We start from the raw sequence: 18,321 nt of genomic DNA, 5'->3' as shown, positions 1-18,321 counted from the left end.
GGAGGACAAGGCAGGTCCTGTCTGGGCCTTGAGTGAATGTGACCGTGCAGGTGGCCCTGATCCACTGGCCTGAGGCTTCCACCAGCTCTGTCCTTGGCTCAGCATGGCTGACCCCAGAGCACGCTGGCACTTCTGGAAGGCAGAGATGCCCTTGTGCTGGGAGTTGTAGAGGGGCCACAGTGGTCATGATACAGCACCCACAGCCCTTGGGGTTCCTCCAGTGGCTGGCATCACCCCATTTTCAGGATGCAACAGCCGCGAGGGAAAGAGCAGTGGCTTGGAAGGAGCCATACCTAGGTTCCCACCACCCTCTATGACCCATCTTCTGTGCTCCCTGTCTGCTGCCCGGGGCCTGTGCCCAGCATGTGGGCTTAGGAAGGACCATCTGGTAGCCCTTGGGATAAGCCTGGCACATTCCAGGTGCCTTCACTGGAAGAATCGAGACTCTTCCCCTAGCCTTGGGGCTTACAGGCCTCTGTGACACCAAACTGCTGATGTCTCAGGCCTGTAGCTGACATACAGGATCTCTTTCTCAATGATGTGAATACGAGGTATTATACCAAATATAAATGTAAAAACTCACAAACACATTTCATGTATAGACATTGTTATGATCCCTAATAGTTACAATAAAAGTAGGATATAGTTGAGAAATAGATCACATATGTGTGTTTAGGTGGTATGTACATTGCCGTCTATGTGAACACATAGGAGGGCGTGTCCATGGGGATGATATGTGGGCAGTGGTATGTGTCTGTGTATATATGTACATGGGCATCCCTGTGGAGATGCATGTGTGGATATGTGCATGTTTGCCTTTGCCTCTGTACATGTGTGCATGTGTGTCTGTGAATGCTTGTGCTCATGTGTATGTGTGCATGTATGTGCCTATCTGTACGTCTGTGTGGTTGCATGTGTGTGTGGCTTTGTATTCATGTAGATGTGTCTGTGTGGGCATGCCTGTATGTGTGTGTATGTCTGTGATATGCAGGGATATGTGTATATGTGTGTATGCCCATGTGTTGATGTGTTGTCTATGTGTGTGCGTGAATGTGTCGGTGTGTGTATAAATTGAGCATCTTTCGAGGCTGAACCCTGAGCATTTTCTCTTAGACCAGAGTCAGGCACACTGGGAGAGATATCTCCTTTGTGCTTTCTGGGAGGTGTTATAGCCTTATTTTGTTACCTCCGTAAGATCCCAGAAATGAATCTTTGGAAGCCCTGTTCTCCCCTTAACTACATCGTCTGTAGTGGAGAAGGCAAAGGCTCTTTTCATGGGCCCTGCTTGTGTGCATTTCCTTTTCCATACCTTCCTTTCCTACTTCTGTGTTGGTCTTTTTTCATTTATTTTCTGGCATTTGCTGCCTCTCCTAAGGACTCTCTTTCCTCCCAGTATTGTTGAGTCTAGCCTTTGCTGCTTGATGTGCAGCATTTCACTGGGTTTTATAGAGATGTGAGCAAGGGATTTTTTCCTCAGCCCTATGGAGGAGGCAGTCCACACTCAGGGAGGCTCAGAAATGTGTCCAAGTTCTAACTGCAGAGTGGACGTTCTTAAGCAGGACATTTTCAAAATGTCACCCAATCCAGTTAACCCAGCCAAATGCTATTTATTGTTCGGATTTTGTCTTTATGTGTATTTTTCCCCATGTGATTGTCATTTTGGTGTATATATAATTTTATTTTCTGTCTTTTTGCTTATCATTTTGCACAGACATAGCTACTGGTGTGATAAATGTGATTTAAAACATCTGCTTATTCTTCCCCTTAATGCATGTTCTGCAGTGTTCTCAGTGTCTGACATTTAGATACCACGTTCTAAAAGAGTTTTTTCTTCACGCACATGAAGTATTCACTGAGTAACATTTTTAGCAGTGTAAATATGTCATTTCTCTCCCAATTTTCTGAGGTATTTTCCCAAACTTGTGCTCTTTTACATCTTTATAAGTGATGTCTGCTTACACTCTGCTCTCTATAGCAGCCCAGGCCAACCACTGCATCAGCAGCAGTGGGGAGCCTGTTAGGAATGCAGATTACCAGGCCTCACCTAGCCCTGTAGGTGGGAAAGCCCCTGGGGTGGGGCCCAGGGGGGTTGGGGTTCTGATGAGCTGCTCTGCAGTCCCTGTCTTTCTCCCCTTCTCCCTCTCCTTCTGCCTATTGGTTTCCACCTTTCTCCCTCCCTGTCTCCCTCTCTCTCTGTGAGGACTTGGCACCTCCTGTTTCCCCTGCCCCTTTCTGTTTACTAAGGCTGATGGCGACTCCTTCATGCTTGTTCACCTTCTGTATTTCTTTGTGACTAGTACGCTCCAACCCTCCGTCTGGTTATATTCTGACTTTCCTGGCAGTCTGGTGAACTGCTCACTGTATAACAGAAACACTGATGCCTCATCCCCACCTTTCCCCAGGTCTGTTCCTCTAGCTTTGCTTTTCCTTGTGTAAAAATTCAGTCTTTTATATTTTCAAATGGAAGCATCATTTTCTTTCATGATTTCCTCTGTTGCTTCAAAGCTGAGCTGATGTTTTGACACATGAGCGCTGATTGAGGACATGCCTTCCCTGACCACATGTATCCTCAGACCTCAGCTGTCCTGACTTTTGCTGTATTTTTTCTGTCGATTCCCTTTGAGCCTGCAGGGTTGTATCTCACAATAACTGTCTGCCTAGATGGGCTGACAATCAGCACTCAGGTTCCTCCTGGCCACCTGCTGCCCGATGTCAGTGCAGGGAGCCTTGTCTCTTTGGGATGGCAGAGGGGAGCACTTGGGGCCCAACAGGGCCCTGCCAGCTCTTGGATCTCTCAGCTACACAGGCACTTTGCCCCTCAGCATCTGCCAGGAGACTGCCTGGCCATCCAGAGAGCCTGGAGGTGGCCATGACAGCCCTGCCCAGGCCTCACGTGTGTCAGCATGAAACGCCAGTCTCCTGAATGACAGGTGAGGGAGCCTTACCATGTGGCTAGTTGTGAGCATCTGCCTTTCATGTTTTAATTCCATTCATGACACATTTCCATTCAGCACGTGTTCCCAGAGCCTTCTCCAGCCACTTGGACCATCCAGGCAACACAATGGGTGATGGGAGAGGATTGGGGGATGCACTGAGGTTCTGAGAGGGGATATGGGGGGATGTGACCTGATTCTGTGAGGGGATCCAGGGAGACACACCTGGTCGTGGGAGAGGATCTGGGTGTGGACACACCCCAGTCTGGGAGGGCTTCTGGGTGGATGGATGTACCCTGGTCCTAAGAGGGGATCTGGGGGACACATCTTGGTTTCGGGATGGGATCTGGGGGGGACACAACCCAGTCCTGAGAGGGATTCTGGGTCAATGCACCCTGGTCCTGGGAGCCGATGTGGGCATCACTGGTAGGAGGCGGTGGAATGCAGGGCACATCCAGAGGGACTGGAAGATGGGGGCTGAGTGAGGTCAAGTTGAGGGGAGGCGTGTGGGCAGACTCCGAGCCTTACGCTCCCATGCACAATGCTTTGAGGGAAATCATTTCATGTCCTGTGACCTCAGCTGGAAGGAGATGGCTTGACCGGTGGAGAGGGGGGCAGGGCTGGCTCCTGTGTTTCTGTGCTCACAGAGGGGAGCTCCTGAACCTAGCAGGAAAGAGACATCATGAACACGTTTTGAGGGTCAGTGCACAGGTAAGTGCGTGGAGGCAGGGGAGCAGACACACTGGGGAGTTTGGCAGTGGTTTTCTTTTTGTTTCTTCCTGGGGGATGAATGCATAACTCAGAGGCACTGTGGTCAGTGGCTTTGTGAGTAGAGAGAGCATTGTGCTCAGTTCACAAAATAGGAGTTTGGCTCAGGAGGCTCAGAAAACACCTCCCAGTGTGGACAGGTCTGCACTTTATGGCCCCCACTGACTGCCTGGGTTTGCAGGAGAGCACAGCAGGGGGCCGCTGTTCTGAAATGCAAACTCCCAACATTAAAACTTCTCATCCTGTCCCAGCTGAACCAGTTTTGTTCCAGGATGGGAACTGATGGAACAGATGGAGATGGCTGCAGCTGCAGTGCCCTTGCTCCGAGCCTCCTGGCAGTGCCGGGGTGGAGGCCACCGGCTTTCACGCTCTTCTCCACTTTGTTTACACATTCGATGCCTCTGTTCCCCAATGCCAGATCGTTCTTGCCCAGTTTGATAAGTTATGTTTTGACACCAGTAGTGGGGTGTGCTTCACCTTAAGCCCTGGGGAGCACCTTTCAATTTCCTGGTTTATGATGCCAGTGTTGGCTTTTACCAGCCAGGATGCATCCCTGGGTGCTTTGTGCCTACTTACTGCTAACTTTTGCAGCAACCCATGAAGAAGGTGACAACAGATACAGACACTAGGAGCTTTCTCCTTCCCCTCCTGTACTGTTTAGTGTCAATAGCCCTGCGGTTGCCCTGCAGAATCTTTGAGGCTTTAAGAGTCTGGTCTGCTCCTGCCGAGGCAGGTGCTAGTCTCAAGGGGCCAGGCTTCTGCCAACATTCTTATGAGGGGAAATATTACAGTAGCTCTCACTCTCCTCCCCTTCACCTTCTCAAGGCAGCCCATAGAACAAGAGGCTCTAGAGGAGAAGGGTGGAATGGGGATGGGGGCTTGTCTGTTTCATTGCAGTACTTCCTGTCTGTCTGGAAAGTTCTCTGCTGTACTTAGGAAAGGTTTACCTGAATTGTCCGTGTGCCTGAGGCTGATTCCTTTGGGGGGATTTGAATGAGCCAAAATGACCCCTCCTCTCAACACAGCACAACAAAGAAACAGAACAAAGGGTCACCCTGGGCCTCTGCCCTTCATCTGTCCTTGCCTGCAGGGTCTGGGTGGAATAGAAGAAGGTCAAGGTACTAAGATGTTCTTCCTGAGTTGTCAGATCTCTTTAAAATTAATTTCAGCCTTCTGTATCATGGTTAGGAATGTAAGGACTTTATTCTGCTTAATAAATCTGAGAACTGGGGCTCTGAAAATTTAAATAACCCAGGAAAGATAACGGAGCGAATAACAGTCACCAGCATCAGAGCCAGGGTGAGCCCGGGATCTTCCAAGGGAACCACATGGCTGTTTCCTCCTTTCGTGGCCACAGACCTCCTCAGCTAAAAAATGCTCACACAGACATTTTAGGCTTACAAATAACTGAGCTAAAATGCTCCAAAGGGGTGTGAAGTTTCTTTTAACAGGGCTTTTTCTGTTTCTGAACAAAAATGTCAAAAGTTGGTTCTTTGAAATAGAAAAGCATTAGAGAGACTGATCAAGAAGAAAAAGAGCAGACACAAATAAGGAGCATGAAGGATGAGAAAGGCTGCAGATAAAGCAGGGATTAAAAATAGATAATAGGGAAATGCTGAGAATAATTTTATGCCAGTATATTTGAAGAGAGACAAAATGGCCAAATTTCCAGAAAAAGTGTGAGTTACCAAAGATGATCCGCAAAGAAAAAGAAAGCCTGAAAAATCCTATAATTATTAAAAAGATTGATTCAGTAATTTACAAGCTCATCAAAAAGTAAACAGCAAGCCCAGATGGTTTTACAGATGAGTTAGACAGAACTTCAAGGAAAACGCGATTGCAATTTGATCAGTCACAGCATGGAGAGCTCGCTTTCTGAGCCCAGGTCGAGCTGGCTGGTGATTATGGAGGACGGAGCTCGGATTCCCACAACTCACAAAGGCCTGTCACGTGGATGGCAGGGAAAGCCTCTTTCTCAGTTCTGTTTTCGTTAGTGGTTTGGCTTCTTGGTGCTGAAGTGGACTGGGCGGGCGTCAGGTGGATGCTTGGTCCCTGCCCTGCTGCTATTTCATGCACCAGCTTCTAGGAACGAGGGGAAGGGCATGCTGCCTGGTCGGGGCGACATGACTCCTGTGTGCTGTCAGCCCCCTGCCATTGCCAGGACACCCGTGCAAGTGGAACTGAGGTCCAGGGTGTTTGTGGTCAGCATCAGAGGCTCTAGAATGCTCCCAGCTCCCAACTTGTTGGTCATATGCAGGGTAGTGGAGGTGACCTGCTCCATGGCCTCCTGGAGCAGCCCCTGCCCAGCCTCCTTCCTGCCTTGAATGCCAGCATCTCTTCTGGGGACTGTCAAAAGTGGTGTCAGGGGGGCATCCCCTTCCTGCATGGATGTCACACATCTGGCTCCATGCTGAGGCGTCCTGTTCTCCTGTGGCTGGCACAGCCCGCTGGATTCTTCAGTCTCCTTAGCTCTCCAGGAACACTACATTGGGCCCCCCAGTCACCGCCTTGTGCTTGGTTTTTGTGGCTTGTGCGTCACAGTTTGCTCTGTATCAGCTCCGGGAATCCCAGAGTCTCCTCCCTGTCATTGCAATATTGCTGAGGAAGATGCCGGAGCTGGTTGTCACCTTAGCCTGTGGGAGGCTCTGTGGCATGTCCTGGGGGGCTGTGAGGAGGTTTGTTGTTTGCCACATCTGTTTTTTTTTTTTTTGAGGCAGAGTCTCATTCTGTCACCCCAGCTTGAGTACAGTGGTGCTATCTCGACTCACTGCAACCTCCGCCTCCCGGGTTCAAGCAATTCTCCTGCCTCAGCCTCCCGAGTAGCTGGAATTACGGGCATGTGCCACCACGCCCAGCTAATTTTGTATTTTTAGTAGAGATGGGGTTTCACCATGTTGGTCAGGCTGGTCTCAAACTCCTGACCTCCTGTAATCTGCCCACCTCAGCCTCCCAAAGTGCCAGGATTAAAGGTGTGAGCCACTTTGAGTGGTCTTGCCACATCTGTCTTTTTCCTAGTTTGTTTGAAGTCTGCGTGGCAGATGGAGGTGGTGGCCAACGTGTGGCTCCTGGACACACTGGTCCTCTTGGTTCTCCCTGATGGAACAGCCCAGGCTCAGAAGCCACATGCCAAGATATAGAGCCCAGGTGTGGCTGGGAGAGGAAAGGTCCCTGAGCCCACCAGGGCCCACCTCCATGCTGGTGAGGACATGGGATCTGCTGTGCTGTGGGCATCTGGTGGTCTACGAGGGAGAGGGCAGATCCACTGCAAGGAGTCCAGCATCTGCAGCCTGGCTCTCAGATGATTAGGGAACTGGGCCCAGCTATGTCTAGTATAGTGACATGAAGTGACCCATGGAGGGGACCTCTGACAGGGTGAGGGACTCGGCACACACAGCTGCAGGCTGCAGGGAGCTTTGCGGTTTCCCACTGGCCTTTCCTGGAAGAGCCCGAGGAGCAGAGCCACAAGTTGGGGAGAGCAGCCACGGGAAGGCAGGCTCTGGCCCCACCCGCTGAGGAAGACAGAGCTCGGAGAGCCTGTCTGGAGTAAAGTGGCCCCTTGGGACAGCACGTCAGTTAGAATCTGGTTTGGCTGCTAGTAACTGACCTGGAAAATGGTGGCTTAAACAAAATAGAAACTGTCTTTCTCATGGGCAGAAATCTGGAGGGAGGCAGCCCGGGGCTGGTGCGGTCAGCTCAGGCTGCGTAACAGACTGGGTGGCTGCAACAAGAGAAATGTATTTCCTCACAGTTCTGGAGGCTGCAGAGTCCAAGATCAAGGTGTTGTCAGGGCTGGTTCCATCTGAGGCCTCTCTCCTTGACTTACCGATGGCCGTCTTCTCCCTGTGTCCTCACATTGTCTTCCCTGTGTGCGCACACCCTTGGTGTCTCTCTGTGTCTCCTGATTTCCTCTTAGGAGGAGAAGAGGAATGCAGCCACATTGGATTAGGGCCCACGCAATTACCTCATTTTAATTTAATACCTCCCTGAAGGCCCTGTCTTCAAATATAGTCGCCACATTGGGTGTTAGGGCTTCAACCTATGAATGTGGAGGGGAGGGTCACAATTTAGTCCATAGCAGCCACGAAACAACATCTTATTTTATTTCAAATAAAAGTCAAGTGTATGATTTTAAAATAAGGAGATGCTGCATGTGAGTCCTGGATGAGTGTGCCTGGACTGGTGAGTGCCTGGCTCTGGGCTCCCTGGATGGCTGAGTGCAAATAGAAATACATATGGCCACCCCTGTGCAGCTGGTGGAGAAGCAGGCCTGGGCTGGGGGACGGTCCCTTCCTGCTGGGTTTCCTCCCTTCCCCGCCCCTGCTCTTACTTGAACTGCATGTGGCAGGAGGCAGGAGAGGGGATCCTGCCAGGTTCTCAGCTGGCTCTGATGGACTGTGGCTGGGCAGCTCCCTAACTGGCTCCAGGCCTCGGATCCACCAGCCCTGAGTGTGGCTGGTTGTGGGTGATGAGGGGCGGTGGTATCCATACCTGAGCACACTGCACCCTTAGCCTGCTCCTCTGCTCAGGGCCTGCTGTCCACCCTGGAAGGAGACTCCTTTTCGCAGTACTGCCACAACTTTAGAGGCTACTGTTGTTTGTTTTTTTTTCCAATCCTCCTTCTGGTTTGTCTTGATGGTGATTTTACCTTGTGGAGCAATGGCTGGTAGAGGCGCAGTCATAAGTCCTCGTTAATAGGTGTGTAGTGAATGAATGCAATTGAGTGTGTTTGGAGAATTGATCCTGTAGCTTCTTTGGCCCAGCGCTCCCAGTGGTGGCCTCTTTGTGTGTGCATCTCATACACATGCTTTTGTGACCTTGCCAGTGAACTCGGGATGAGAGGTAGGGGTGAGGACAAGTGGAGATGGCCCTCACCTTCCAGACATGTCCAGCCTGGAGTTGGTGCCAGGGGAAGGGAAGGGGCCTGAACCCCTCCAGCAGTGTGGGTGGAGGACACCATGGCTGAGAACACTAACCAGGCTTGGGGCAGGGCAGAGGGCACCAGGGCTGCTCTGGCTGTAGAGGTGCTCTCAGAAGTGACCGGTGCCAGGGCTTCAGGAGGTGGCCTTGACTGAACCAAGTAGGGACGTACTATGGGGAAGAGCAAGAGTCATCAGGGCTTTGAGGGATGTGTAGGGGTTTGCCAGGTAGAGGCAGGGAGGTGGGAACTGGAGGAGGCATTCAGGCAGCAAATTGAGGTGGAGGTGGTCACAGGTATTACTTTTGGTAAGCGTGAGCTCTGCCTTCCTTCTGCTTTTGGAGAGGAAGGGGATATGGGCTGGAAGTGCAGCTCCACTGGGTGGTAAAGACCACTTGGGGGCTTCAGGGTGTTCATGGTCCCCCACAAGGGTCTAGCCTGAGGTCTGTGCCTGTCACAGCTGGAGAGCACAAGGTGAGAGGCATAGGAGGTCACCCTCAGCTTCCTCCTCCACTGCCCGCACCCTGTCCAGGAAGCCCTGTATGCCTGAGTTCAGCTCCCTCTTCCATCGTATGGAGCTGGCCCCTCCCAGAGCCCTGGCTGTTCCTCAGATGCCATTATTAAATCAGAATTCCAAAAATAATATGCAGCTATTTAAAGCACACACTCAATTTGTTATCCTAACAAGGTAAATGGAACAATTTTGAGTTCTCATCATGTGAAGAAATTTATCAAGAGAAAGAAGACTTCCATTTAAGTGATGCAGTATGGATTTTTAAATGGGGCTGGCCCATGGACAGCACCTTCTCAAACCACTACAGTCGTGATTTATTTTTCTTTTTTTTTTTTTTTTTTTTTTACTTCAGGGTTTTAGGGTACATGTGCACAATGTGCAGGTTTGTTACATATGTATCCATGTGCCATGTTGATTTCCTGCACCCATTAACTCGTCATTTAGCATTAGATGTATCTCCTAATGCTGTCCCTCCCCCCTCCCCCCACCCCACAACAGTTCCCAGAGTGTGATGTTCCCCTTCCTGTGTCCATGAGTTCTCATTGTTCAATTCCCACCTATGAGTGAGAACATGCGGTGTTTGGTTTTTTGTCCTTGAGATAGTTTACTGAGAATGATGTTTTCCAGTTTCATCCAAGTCCCTACAAAGGACACGAACTCATCATTTTTTATGGCTGCATAGTATTCCATGGTGTATATGTGCCACATTTTCTTAATCCAGTCTATTGTTGTTGGACATTTGGGTTGGTTCCAACTCTTTGCTATTGTGAATAGTGCCGCAATAAACATACGTGTGCATGTGTCTTTATAGCAGCATGATTTATCTCGAACTAGAAATACCATTTGACCCAGCCATCCCATTACTGGGTATATACCCAAAGGACTATTTTTCATTTTTTAGACGGCTTTATTGAGTTTATATGCCCTAAAGTTCAATTAAATAAACTTTGTCCAATTGAATAAAGTTCATTTAAATGCTTTTTCCTATAGAGTTGTTATTATCATATAGAATTATACAAGAATCTTAATCTTATTACACATTAATCTCATTTAATACATATGTCAAATGATCTTATTATAGAAAATTAGTATACAACAATCTAAATTTAGGATATTTTTATTATCCCCCAAAGACACCTCATATCCATTAGCAGTCACTCTCCATGTATACCCACACCTGCCCTCCAGCAAGACATAGGCACCCACTAATTTGCTTTCTGTCTCCATAGATTTACCTGTTCTGGACATTTCATAGAAATGGAATCGTATAATAGGTGATCTTTTGTGACTGGCTCCTTCCACTTAGCATAATGTTTTTGAGGTGCATCCAGATCGTAGCATGTTTTAGTATTTCATTCTTTTTTATGGACAAATAATATTCCACTGTATGGATGGATCACATTTTGTTTATCTGTTCATGGTTGATACATATTTGGGTTGTTTCTACTCTGGCTATAATAAGTAATGCTACTATAAAAAATCGTGTACAAGTTTTTGTGTGAACACATTTTCATTTCTTTTGGATAAATACCTAGGAGTAGAATTGCTAGGTCTTGTGGTAACTCTATGGTTAGCATTTTAAGGAGCTGCTAGACTGTTTTCCAAAGCGGCTGCACCATTTTCCATCCCTACCAGGAGTATGCAAAGCCTCTAGTTTCTCCATATTCAGAATCTTTTTTTTTGTTTAAATTAAACTGTTTTTATTTTGAACTACTTGTAGATTCACATTTAGTTGTAAGAAATAACACAGAGAGATCCCATGTGCCCTTTACCCAGCTTCCCCAATGGCAACATCTGCAGAACTGTGGTACAATATCACAACCAGGATATTGACATTGGGACAGCCAAGATATGGAACATCCATCATCCTGAGGATCCCTCATGTTCCCTTTAAATAGTCACATCCACTTCCCTCCACAACACCTTCATTCTTAAGACCTGGGAATCACTAACATGTTACCCATTTCTATAAATTTGTGATTTCAAAAAATTCATATAAATGGAATCATACAATATGTAGACATTTGGGATTGGCTTTTTTTTTCACTCAGCATAATTATTTGGAAGTTCATCCATATTGTTGAATATATCAATATTTGTTTCTTTTTATTACTAAGTGGCATTCTATGGTGTGGCTGTATCACAGTTTGTTGAATTGTTGGCCCATTGAAGAATATCTTGGTAGTTTCCAGTTTTGGCCTGTTAGGAATAAAGCTGCTATGAACATTCATGCACAGGTTTTTGTGTGAACATAGGTACTAATTTTTCTGGCACAAATAACCTGAAAGTACAGTTGCTGGGTCATATGGAAGTTGCCTATTTAGTTTACTGAGAAATAGTGAAACTTTCCCAGAATGGTTGTGCCATTTATGTACCCAGCAACATATCCATGTCTTTTGCCTACTTTCTGATTGGATTTTTTAAACTGCTGGGCTTTGAGAGTTCTTTATATGTTCTAGATAACAGTACTTTTTGGGATATGTGGTTTGTGAATATTTTCTCAAAACCTATAGTTTGTCATTTCATTCTTTTAGCAGAGTCTTTTTGAGAGCAAATATTTTTAATTTTGATGAGGTTTAATTCACCAATTTTTCCTTTTGTACTTTTGGTATCAAGTCTAAAGACTTTTTGCCTAGCCCTAGTTCTTATGTGTTTTTCTAAAAGTTTTATCTTTTACATTTAAATCTATAACATATTTTAATTTAATTTTTGCATAAGGTATGAGGTTTAGGTTAAGATTTATTTTTTTGTCTATGAATGTCAAGTTGCTGTAGCATTTGTTGAAAAGACTACCCTTCTTCCATTGAATTACTTTTGAACCTTTGTCAAAAATTTGTTGTGCATATTTGTGTGGTCTATTTGTGGATTCTAGATTCTGTTTTATTGTCTTATGTGTTTATCTGGCAACCAACATCACACTGTCTGGATTATTGTTGTTTTATAACAAGCCTTGAAATCAGGTAAACTGATTTCTTCTACCTTGTCGTTCTTTTTCAAAATTATGTTAAGTAGTATTATTCCTTTTCCTTTACATTTAAGTGTTAGAATAATTTTGTCATAGGTACTAAAGAATTTGCTGGGATTTTGATAGGATTTATATTAAAACTGTATATCAATTTGGAGAGGGTTGACATCTTTACTAAGTTGAGTCTTCCAATCCATGAACATGGTATGTCTCTCCATTTATTTAGATCTTCTCTGATCTCTTTAATCAGTCTTTTATGGTTTTTAACATACAAATCCTATACATGTTTTGTTAGATTTACACGTAAGTATTTCATTTTTGAGCAACCGTAAATGGTATTGTATCTTAAATATCAGTGTCCGTGTGTTTATTGCTAGTATATAGAAATGTAATTGACTTTTGTATATTGATCTTGTATCCTGTGACCTTCTAAACTTAATTTTGTTCTAGGAGTCTTTTTGGTACAATTTTCTTTTGTTTCTGCTTTTGTAACATCCATTGTATTTCCCATGTAGACCATCATATTACTTTTATTTCTTTCTTCCAATCCGTATGCCTTTTCTTTCCTTTTCTCAACCTACTGCACTAATAAGACCTTCCCATGAGATGTTGAATATGAGTAATGGGAGCCAACATCCTTGCCTTGTTCCCAGTGAAAGCATTCAATGTTTGTTAGGTGTAGGCTTTTTCTGAATATTCCTTATCAAGAGGAGGAAATTTTTTTTTTCTATTTTAATTTTTCTGGAAGTTTTCATCATAAATAAATGTTGAATTTTGTCAAATTCTTTTTTGATATCAATTGCTATGTGATTTTTTTTTATTCTGTTGACATGGTGTGTTGCACTGATTGATGTTTCAATTTTGAATTAGCATTACATCCCTGGATTAAACCCCATGTGTTTGGGGTATATACTTCTTGTGGCATATCACTGAATTGCTATCTTGTAAAAGATTTTTATATCTATATTTCTAAAGTGCATTTGTAGTTCTTTATTTAGTCATTCTTATGATGGTTGCTTTACAGTCTTTGTTGGTTATTCTGGCATCTCTGTCTTGGTATTGATGTGTGTTGGTTGTCTTTGTTCACTTGATGAGCTTGTTCTAGTTCTTGGTATGATGAGTGATGGTTCACTGGAACCTAGGCATTTGGAATGTTATGTATGAGGCTCTGTATGTTATTTGGACATTTTGTTTTTGGTGATTTTCTGTGACATGACTCTGGCTGGGAAAGAGGGGTTGCTCTCTCTTTACTGCCAGGTGGGGTTAGAAGTTTAGGCTCCACACTGGGCCTCTGTTGACACCATGTGGGGAGGGCTCCTTCTTACTGCTGAGCAGGAGTGAGAGTTCTAGTCCCTCATGGTCCCCACTAATAGTACCTGGCTTGGGGGAGGAGAATGAGATCCCCTTGGTTCCCACTGACTCTGCAGAGTTGGGGGATGCTTGTTACCAGCAGGCTTGGCTCACTCTGGGAGTGGGTGGGTTGGTTGGGGGCCCCTTCACAGCCTGGGGTGGGGATGGAGGTCTGGCCTCTCTACTTGGCCTTTGCTGGTGTGGGTGGGGTTGGGGCACAGAGTTTTCAGTGTCTCTGGCCTGGAGTAGGTAAGTTATTGTCTGAAAGTTTTCTTCTTGTGAGGCTGCCCAGTCCTGGGCCTTTGGCTGAAGAGAGCTGCTTTTGTTGTGTTTTCCTTTGGTCTGTGCCCATTGGTATTGCTGACTTGCCCACTTCTCCAGCACTCAGTCTGGCATATATGAGGCTAAAGAAACCTCAGGAACTCACCTTTATGTCATTTCTTGGTTTCAAGATTTCTGCCTTCTTCCTTCTGACTTTTAGTCTTGCTTGTTTGATGTATAACATCCAGGACTTTCAGCTGTGTTCAGCAGGAGGAATAGGGAAAAATACTTCTCCATCTTCCCAGAAGTAGAGTCTTCACAATTGTCACTGAAATATCTAGTTTTTGTTAAGAGTACATTTAAGTCACATTTTGATAATCAAGATAAATGCATTAAGATTTTTATATAGCCTTTATAGGACACTGAGGTAGTTTGTATGACCCATATTCATATTAGCTTTTATACTTTTGATTTCTGGCTATTTAAGTTATTTTGTTGGCTAGAGCTTATTGACATATGATCTGTTCTTGACACTAATGTTTACTGCTGCTTGTGCCTTGAGGGTTTTGAGATTGGATGTGAATTTCACGTGGAATCTTTATAATGTGAATGAGCTACTTCGTCTTTTATTTTTTTTTTTAATCAGAAATGAATGCTTAGTCTTATCAGATGGCTGCTTGCTTCCTGTGGGAAAGGTTTTGTACTTTAGTCTGTGGTTATTAACTTGCATTGGCTTAGGTGCTGCTGCTAATCCAATGGACGGAGCTAATGCTGAGCCCTTGGTTGGAAATGCAGTTGTCCTTAGGAACGTCATGTGACTGTGGCTTACAGAAGTAACATAGCTCTTTTTGTCTTACGTATACGTTCCAGGGTAGGCACTTTATGGTGGTGCGGCAGGTGTGATCCATGAAACCCTCAGCGGTCTCCATCTAGCTCGCCACCTGTGTCCCTAGTGTGTTGCCTTCATCCTCCTAAACCAAGATGGTAGGTGGAGATCTGGCTGTTATTACTGTGTTCCCAACAACAGCAGGAGAAGAAGGGAAGAGGGACAAGCTGTTTTGTTTTTTAAATTTTAACCTTCATTTTAGATTGAGGGTACATGTGCAGGTTTGTTATGTGGATATACCGTGTGATACTCAGGTTTGAGGTACAATTGATCCCATAACCCAGGTACTAAAGCATAGTACCCAGTGGCTAGTTTTCAACCTTTGCCTCCCTCCGTCCCTCTCTCCTCCTTTTTGGAGTCCCCAGTGTCTGTTCTTCCCATATTTATGTCTATATGTATCCAATGTTTAGCTTCCACTCATAAGTGAAAACATGTGGTATTTGGTTTTCTGTTCCTGTGTTACTTCAGTGGCCTCCAGCTGCATCCCTGTTGCTGTAAAGGACATCATTTCATTCTTTTTTATGGCTGCATAGTATTCCATGGTGTATATGTACCACATTTTCTTTATCCAGCCCACCATTGATGGGCACCTGTGTTGATTTCATGTCTTTTATTGTAAATAGTGCTGCGATGTACATATACATGTATGTGCCTTTTTGGTAGAATGATTTATTTTCTTTTGGATATGTACCCAGTAATGGGATTGCTGGATTTGATGGCAGTGTTGTTTTAAGTTCTTTGTGAAATCTCCAAATTACTTTCCACAGTGGCTGAACTAATTTACGTTCCCACCAGCAGTGTATTCCCACCAAATGTTTCCTTTTCTCCATGGCCTCACCAGCATCTGTTGTTTTTTGAGTTTTTAATAATAGCCATTCTGACTGCTGTGAGATAGTATCTCATGGTGGTTTTGATTTGCATTTCTCTAATGATTAGTGATGATGAGCATTTTTTCATGTTTTTTGGCTCCTTGTATGTCTTCTTTTGAGAAGTGACTGTTCATATCCTTTGCCCAGTTTTTAATGAAGGTTATTTGGTTTTTGCTAGAACAAGCTGTTTTAAGGAACATTTCCAAAGCTTCCACATGACCTTTCAGCTTATGTCTCCTTGGCCACATCTAGCTGCATGGAAGCTTGGAAAATGTGGTCTTTATTCCAGGTAGCCAAGAATCCCAATGAAAATAAGGGGTTCTCTTGTCAGGCCAGCAGTGGAGCAGGGCTACTGGGGACAGCCAGCTGATGGTTGGGTGACTCTGCCACAGCTGGTTCTTGCAGCACCCTATGCCACGGCTGAGTTGTCCATGTGAGCTCCAGTCTCCCATGCTGGGGGCTGTGTGCAGGAAGTCAGGATGTGTGCCGGGGGTTTCCCAGCAGTCTTTCTTTCCTTCCTGGGAACAGCATTTGTGGCTCTGGATGCTCCCCCATCACCTGTCACATTTTTGTCATCCTTGCAGTTCAGTATCCTGCATTTTTCAGTTCCTCAGAAGGTGGGCGCCAAGGTGGAGGCCACATGGGGGCTGCGGCGGAGCTTCATGGGAGCTACTTGGGGACTATAGTGAGGGCTCGGGTGGGGACTGCAGTGGGGCCCTTGGTGGGGGTGGGTTCTCAGTGTAGACCTTGGCCTTGTTTAGGACACACCTCCAGGCCACAGACTCCGGGGCCAGGACTCAGGCAGCTGAGGCATAGACTTAGCCCCACTTGGCATCAGGCAGAGCTGGACCTGGTCTTCCTCCTCCGAAGTTTATGTGGAAGTAACTTACCAGGGGAAACTTCAAGTGTGCCAAATTTGTTCTCCCATTGTAAAATGAGCTGTGCTCATGGAATGCTATCTGCCATGTGGAGCAGAGGGGTGAGGCCCTCGTGGCCACTTCCCAGAGATCATCTGGGCTTTCAGGATGTGGGTGGCTATTTTCATTGTGGCTGCTCCTATGGCCCCTGAACGTGAAGGTGTCTGGGCACCTGTGCTCCTTCCGAGAAAGCCACACAGGATGGCGGCGCTCCTGGGTCAGGGATGTAGCCTGTGCAGGAGGGGCTCCCAGGGCTGTGCCCGGCAGGCTTGAGTGGCTGGGGATGGAGAGGAGGTGGAAGCACCTCAGTGCTGGGTGCCCGCGTGGCTCCTGCTGAGGCTCTTTGGAGGGAGGGAATGCTGCTGGCACTAAGCAAGGCAGGCCGCTGTGGAGGGGCTTGGAGCTGGAGGGTGCGGTGGGAGGGATGGAGCTTCTTCCCCTCTCTAGCCTGTTTCCGCGCTTGTCAGTGGGACGTTCTGCCTGATTCTATGTAGGTAGAATCTTTTGCTTTTCTTTTCAAAGCAGAATGAGAGGGTCATGGGAGGGACTGAGGGTTGAGGCGGGGACCCTCACACCACATTTCTGGAACATGGTCTCTCAGACATAGGGGTGTGCCCAACAGGTCAAGGGCCAGCTGAGGTTGGGGTCAGGGAATATCCAGCTGGAGGATGAGAATCAAAGTCCTACTTACTCCCTCAGTCCAGACAAGGAAACTGAGGCCTAGGAAGGGGAAAGGACTCTCCAGGATGGCATAGTTTGTTTTGAAAAATCCAAACATTTATTCTTTTCTCTTGGGGGAGAAAAGAAAATGCTTGACCTACACAGCTAAGGGAGAAATAAGAAGACAAAGACCAAGAAAGAATGCCACATGGTCCCGTAGCCTGCCTATCTGTGTAAGAACAAGAGGACTCTCTGGGTACCTCAGGAGGACAGCTTGTTTTTTTAAGCCAATGTGAAAGACTCTTTCTGGGGTGTTGTTGGAGCAGTAGGGGGAGGGAGAGAAGCCAGGTTGGGGCCCTGGTGGAGACAGCAGTGTTTTCACAGCTGTAACCCTGCTGTACACTGAAGCACAGGCCGAGACTCAGGAGCGTGTCCAGGGACTAGCGTGAGGGCCGCCGCAGGGAGGCTGGGGCGTTGGGGAGGCTGTGCCAGCCCTGGCTAGTGCTCCCGGAGGGATTTGCTTGTTCAGTGGCAGTCCAGGCCTGGACGTGGGCCTACCCAGGCTCAGGGGCCAGGCACCCTTACTGGGGAGGGTGAGGTGAGGAGGAGTGGAGGGAGGGGGCCCTGCTGTCTAACCCGGGCCCTTCTCTTCTGTCCAGGAGCGGCTCCTCATGAGCCTCCTGCCCCGGAACGTTGCCATGGAGATGAAAGAGGACTTCCTGAAGCCCCCTGAGAGGATTTTCCACAAGATTTACATCCAGAGGCACGACAATGTGAGGTAGGGCTGGTGCACAGCTGGAAGCCTGGGAAGCTGAGGTGTGAAGGTAATGGTGAAGGTGGGGAGGTGATGACAGAAGTGGGGAAGGGATGGATGGAGGTGGGGAAAGAATGGGGATGTGGAGGTAATGATGAAGGTGGGGAAGTGATGATAGAAGTGAGGAGGTGATAGGTGGAGGTGAGGAGGTGATAGTGGAGGTGAGGAGGTGATAGTGGAGGTGTGGAGGTGGGAAGGTGATGGTGGAGGTGTAGAGGTGATGGTGAAGGTGAGGAGGTGATGATGGACGTGTGGAGGTGATGGTGGAGGTGATGGCGGAGGTGAAGGGGTGATGGTGGAGGTGGGGAGGTGATGATGGAGGTGAGGAGGTGATGGTGGAGGTGGGAAGGTGATGATGGAGATGGAGAGGTGATAGTGGAAGCATGGAGGTGATTTTGGAGGTGAGGAGGTGATAGTGGAGGTGTGGAGGTGATGGTGGAGGTGTGGAGGTGATGGTGGAGGTGGGGAG

General features: G+C 46.9%; 1 protein-coding gene across 1 annotated transcript in view; it reads left to right on the top strand.

Annotated features, from left to right (window-relative positions):
- Positions 1-18,321, top strand: part of ADCY1 (adenylate cyclase 1) — a 144,957-nt gene that overhangs the window by 17,827 nt on the left and 108,809 nt on the right. The window contains exon 3 of the mRNA XM_032758145.2: positions 17,698-17,816. Coding sequence (XP_032614036.1) covers positions 17,698-17,816 — 119 coding nt within the window. The remainder of the gene's footprint in view (positions 1-17,697; positions 17,817-18,321) is intronic.

The sequence above is a fragment of the Hylobates moloch genome, unplaced genomic scaffold (assembly GCF_009828535.3).
Source record: "Hylobates moloch isolate HMO894 unplaced genomic scaffold, HMol_V3 SCAFFOLD_1, whole genome shotgun sequence".
NCBI classification, from domain to species: Eukaryota; Metazoa; Chordata; class Mammalia; order Primates; family Hylobatidae; genus Hylobates; species Hylobates moloch.
This window is presented reverse-complemented; position numbering and strand designations above follow the sequence as displayed.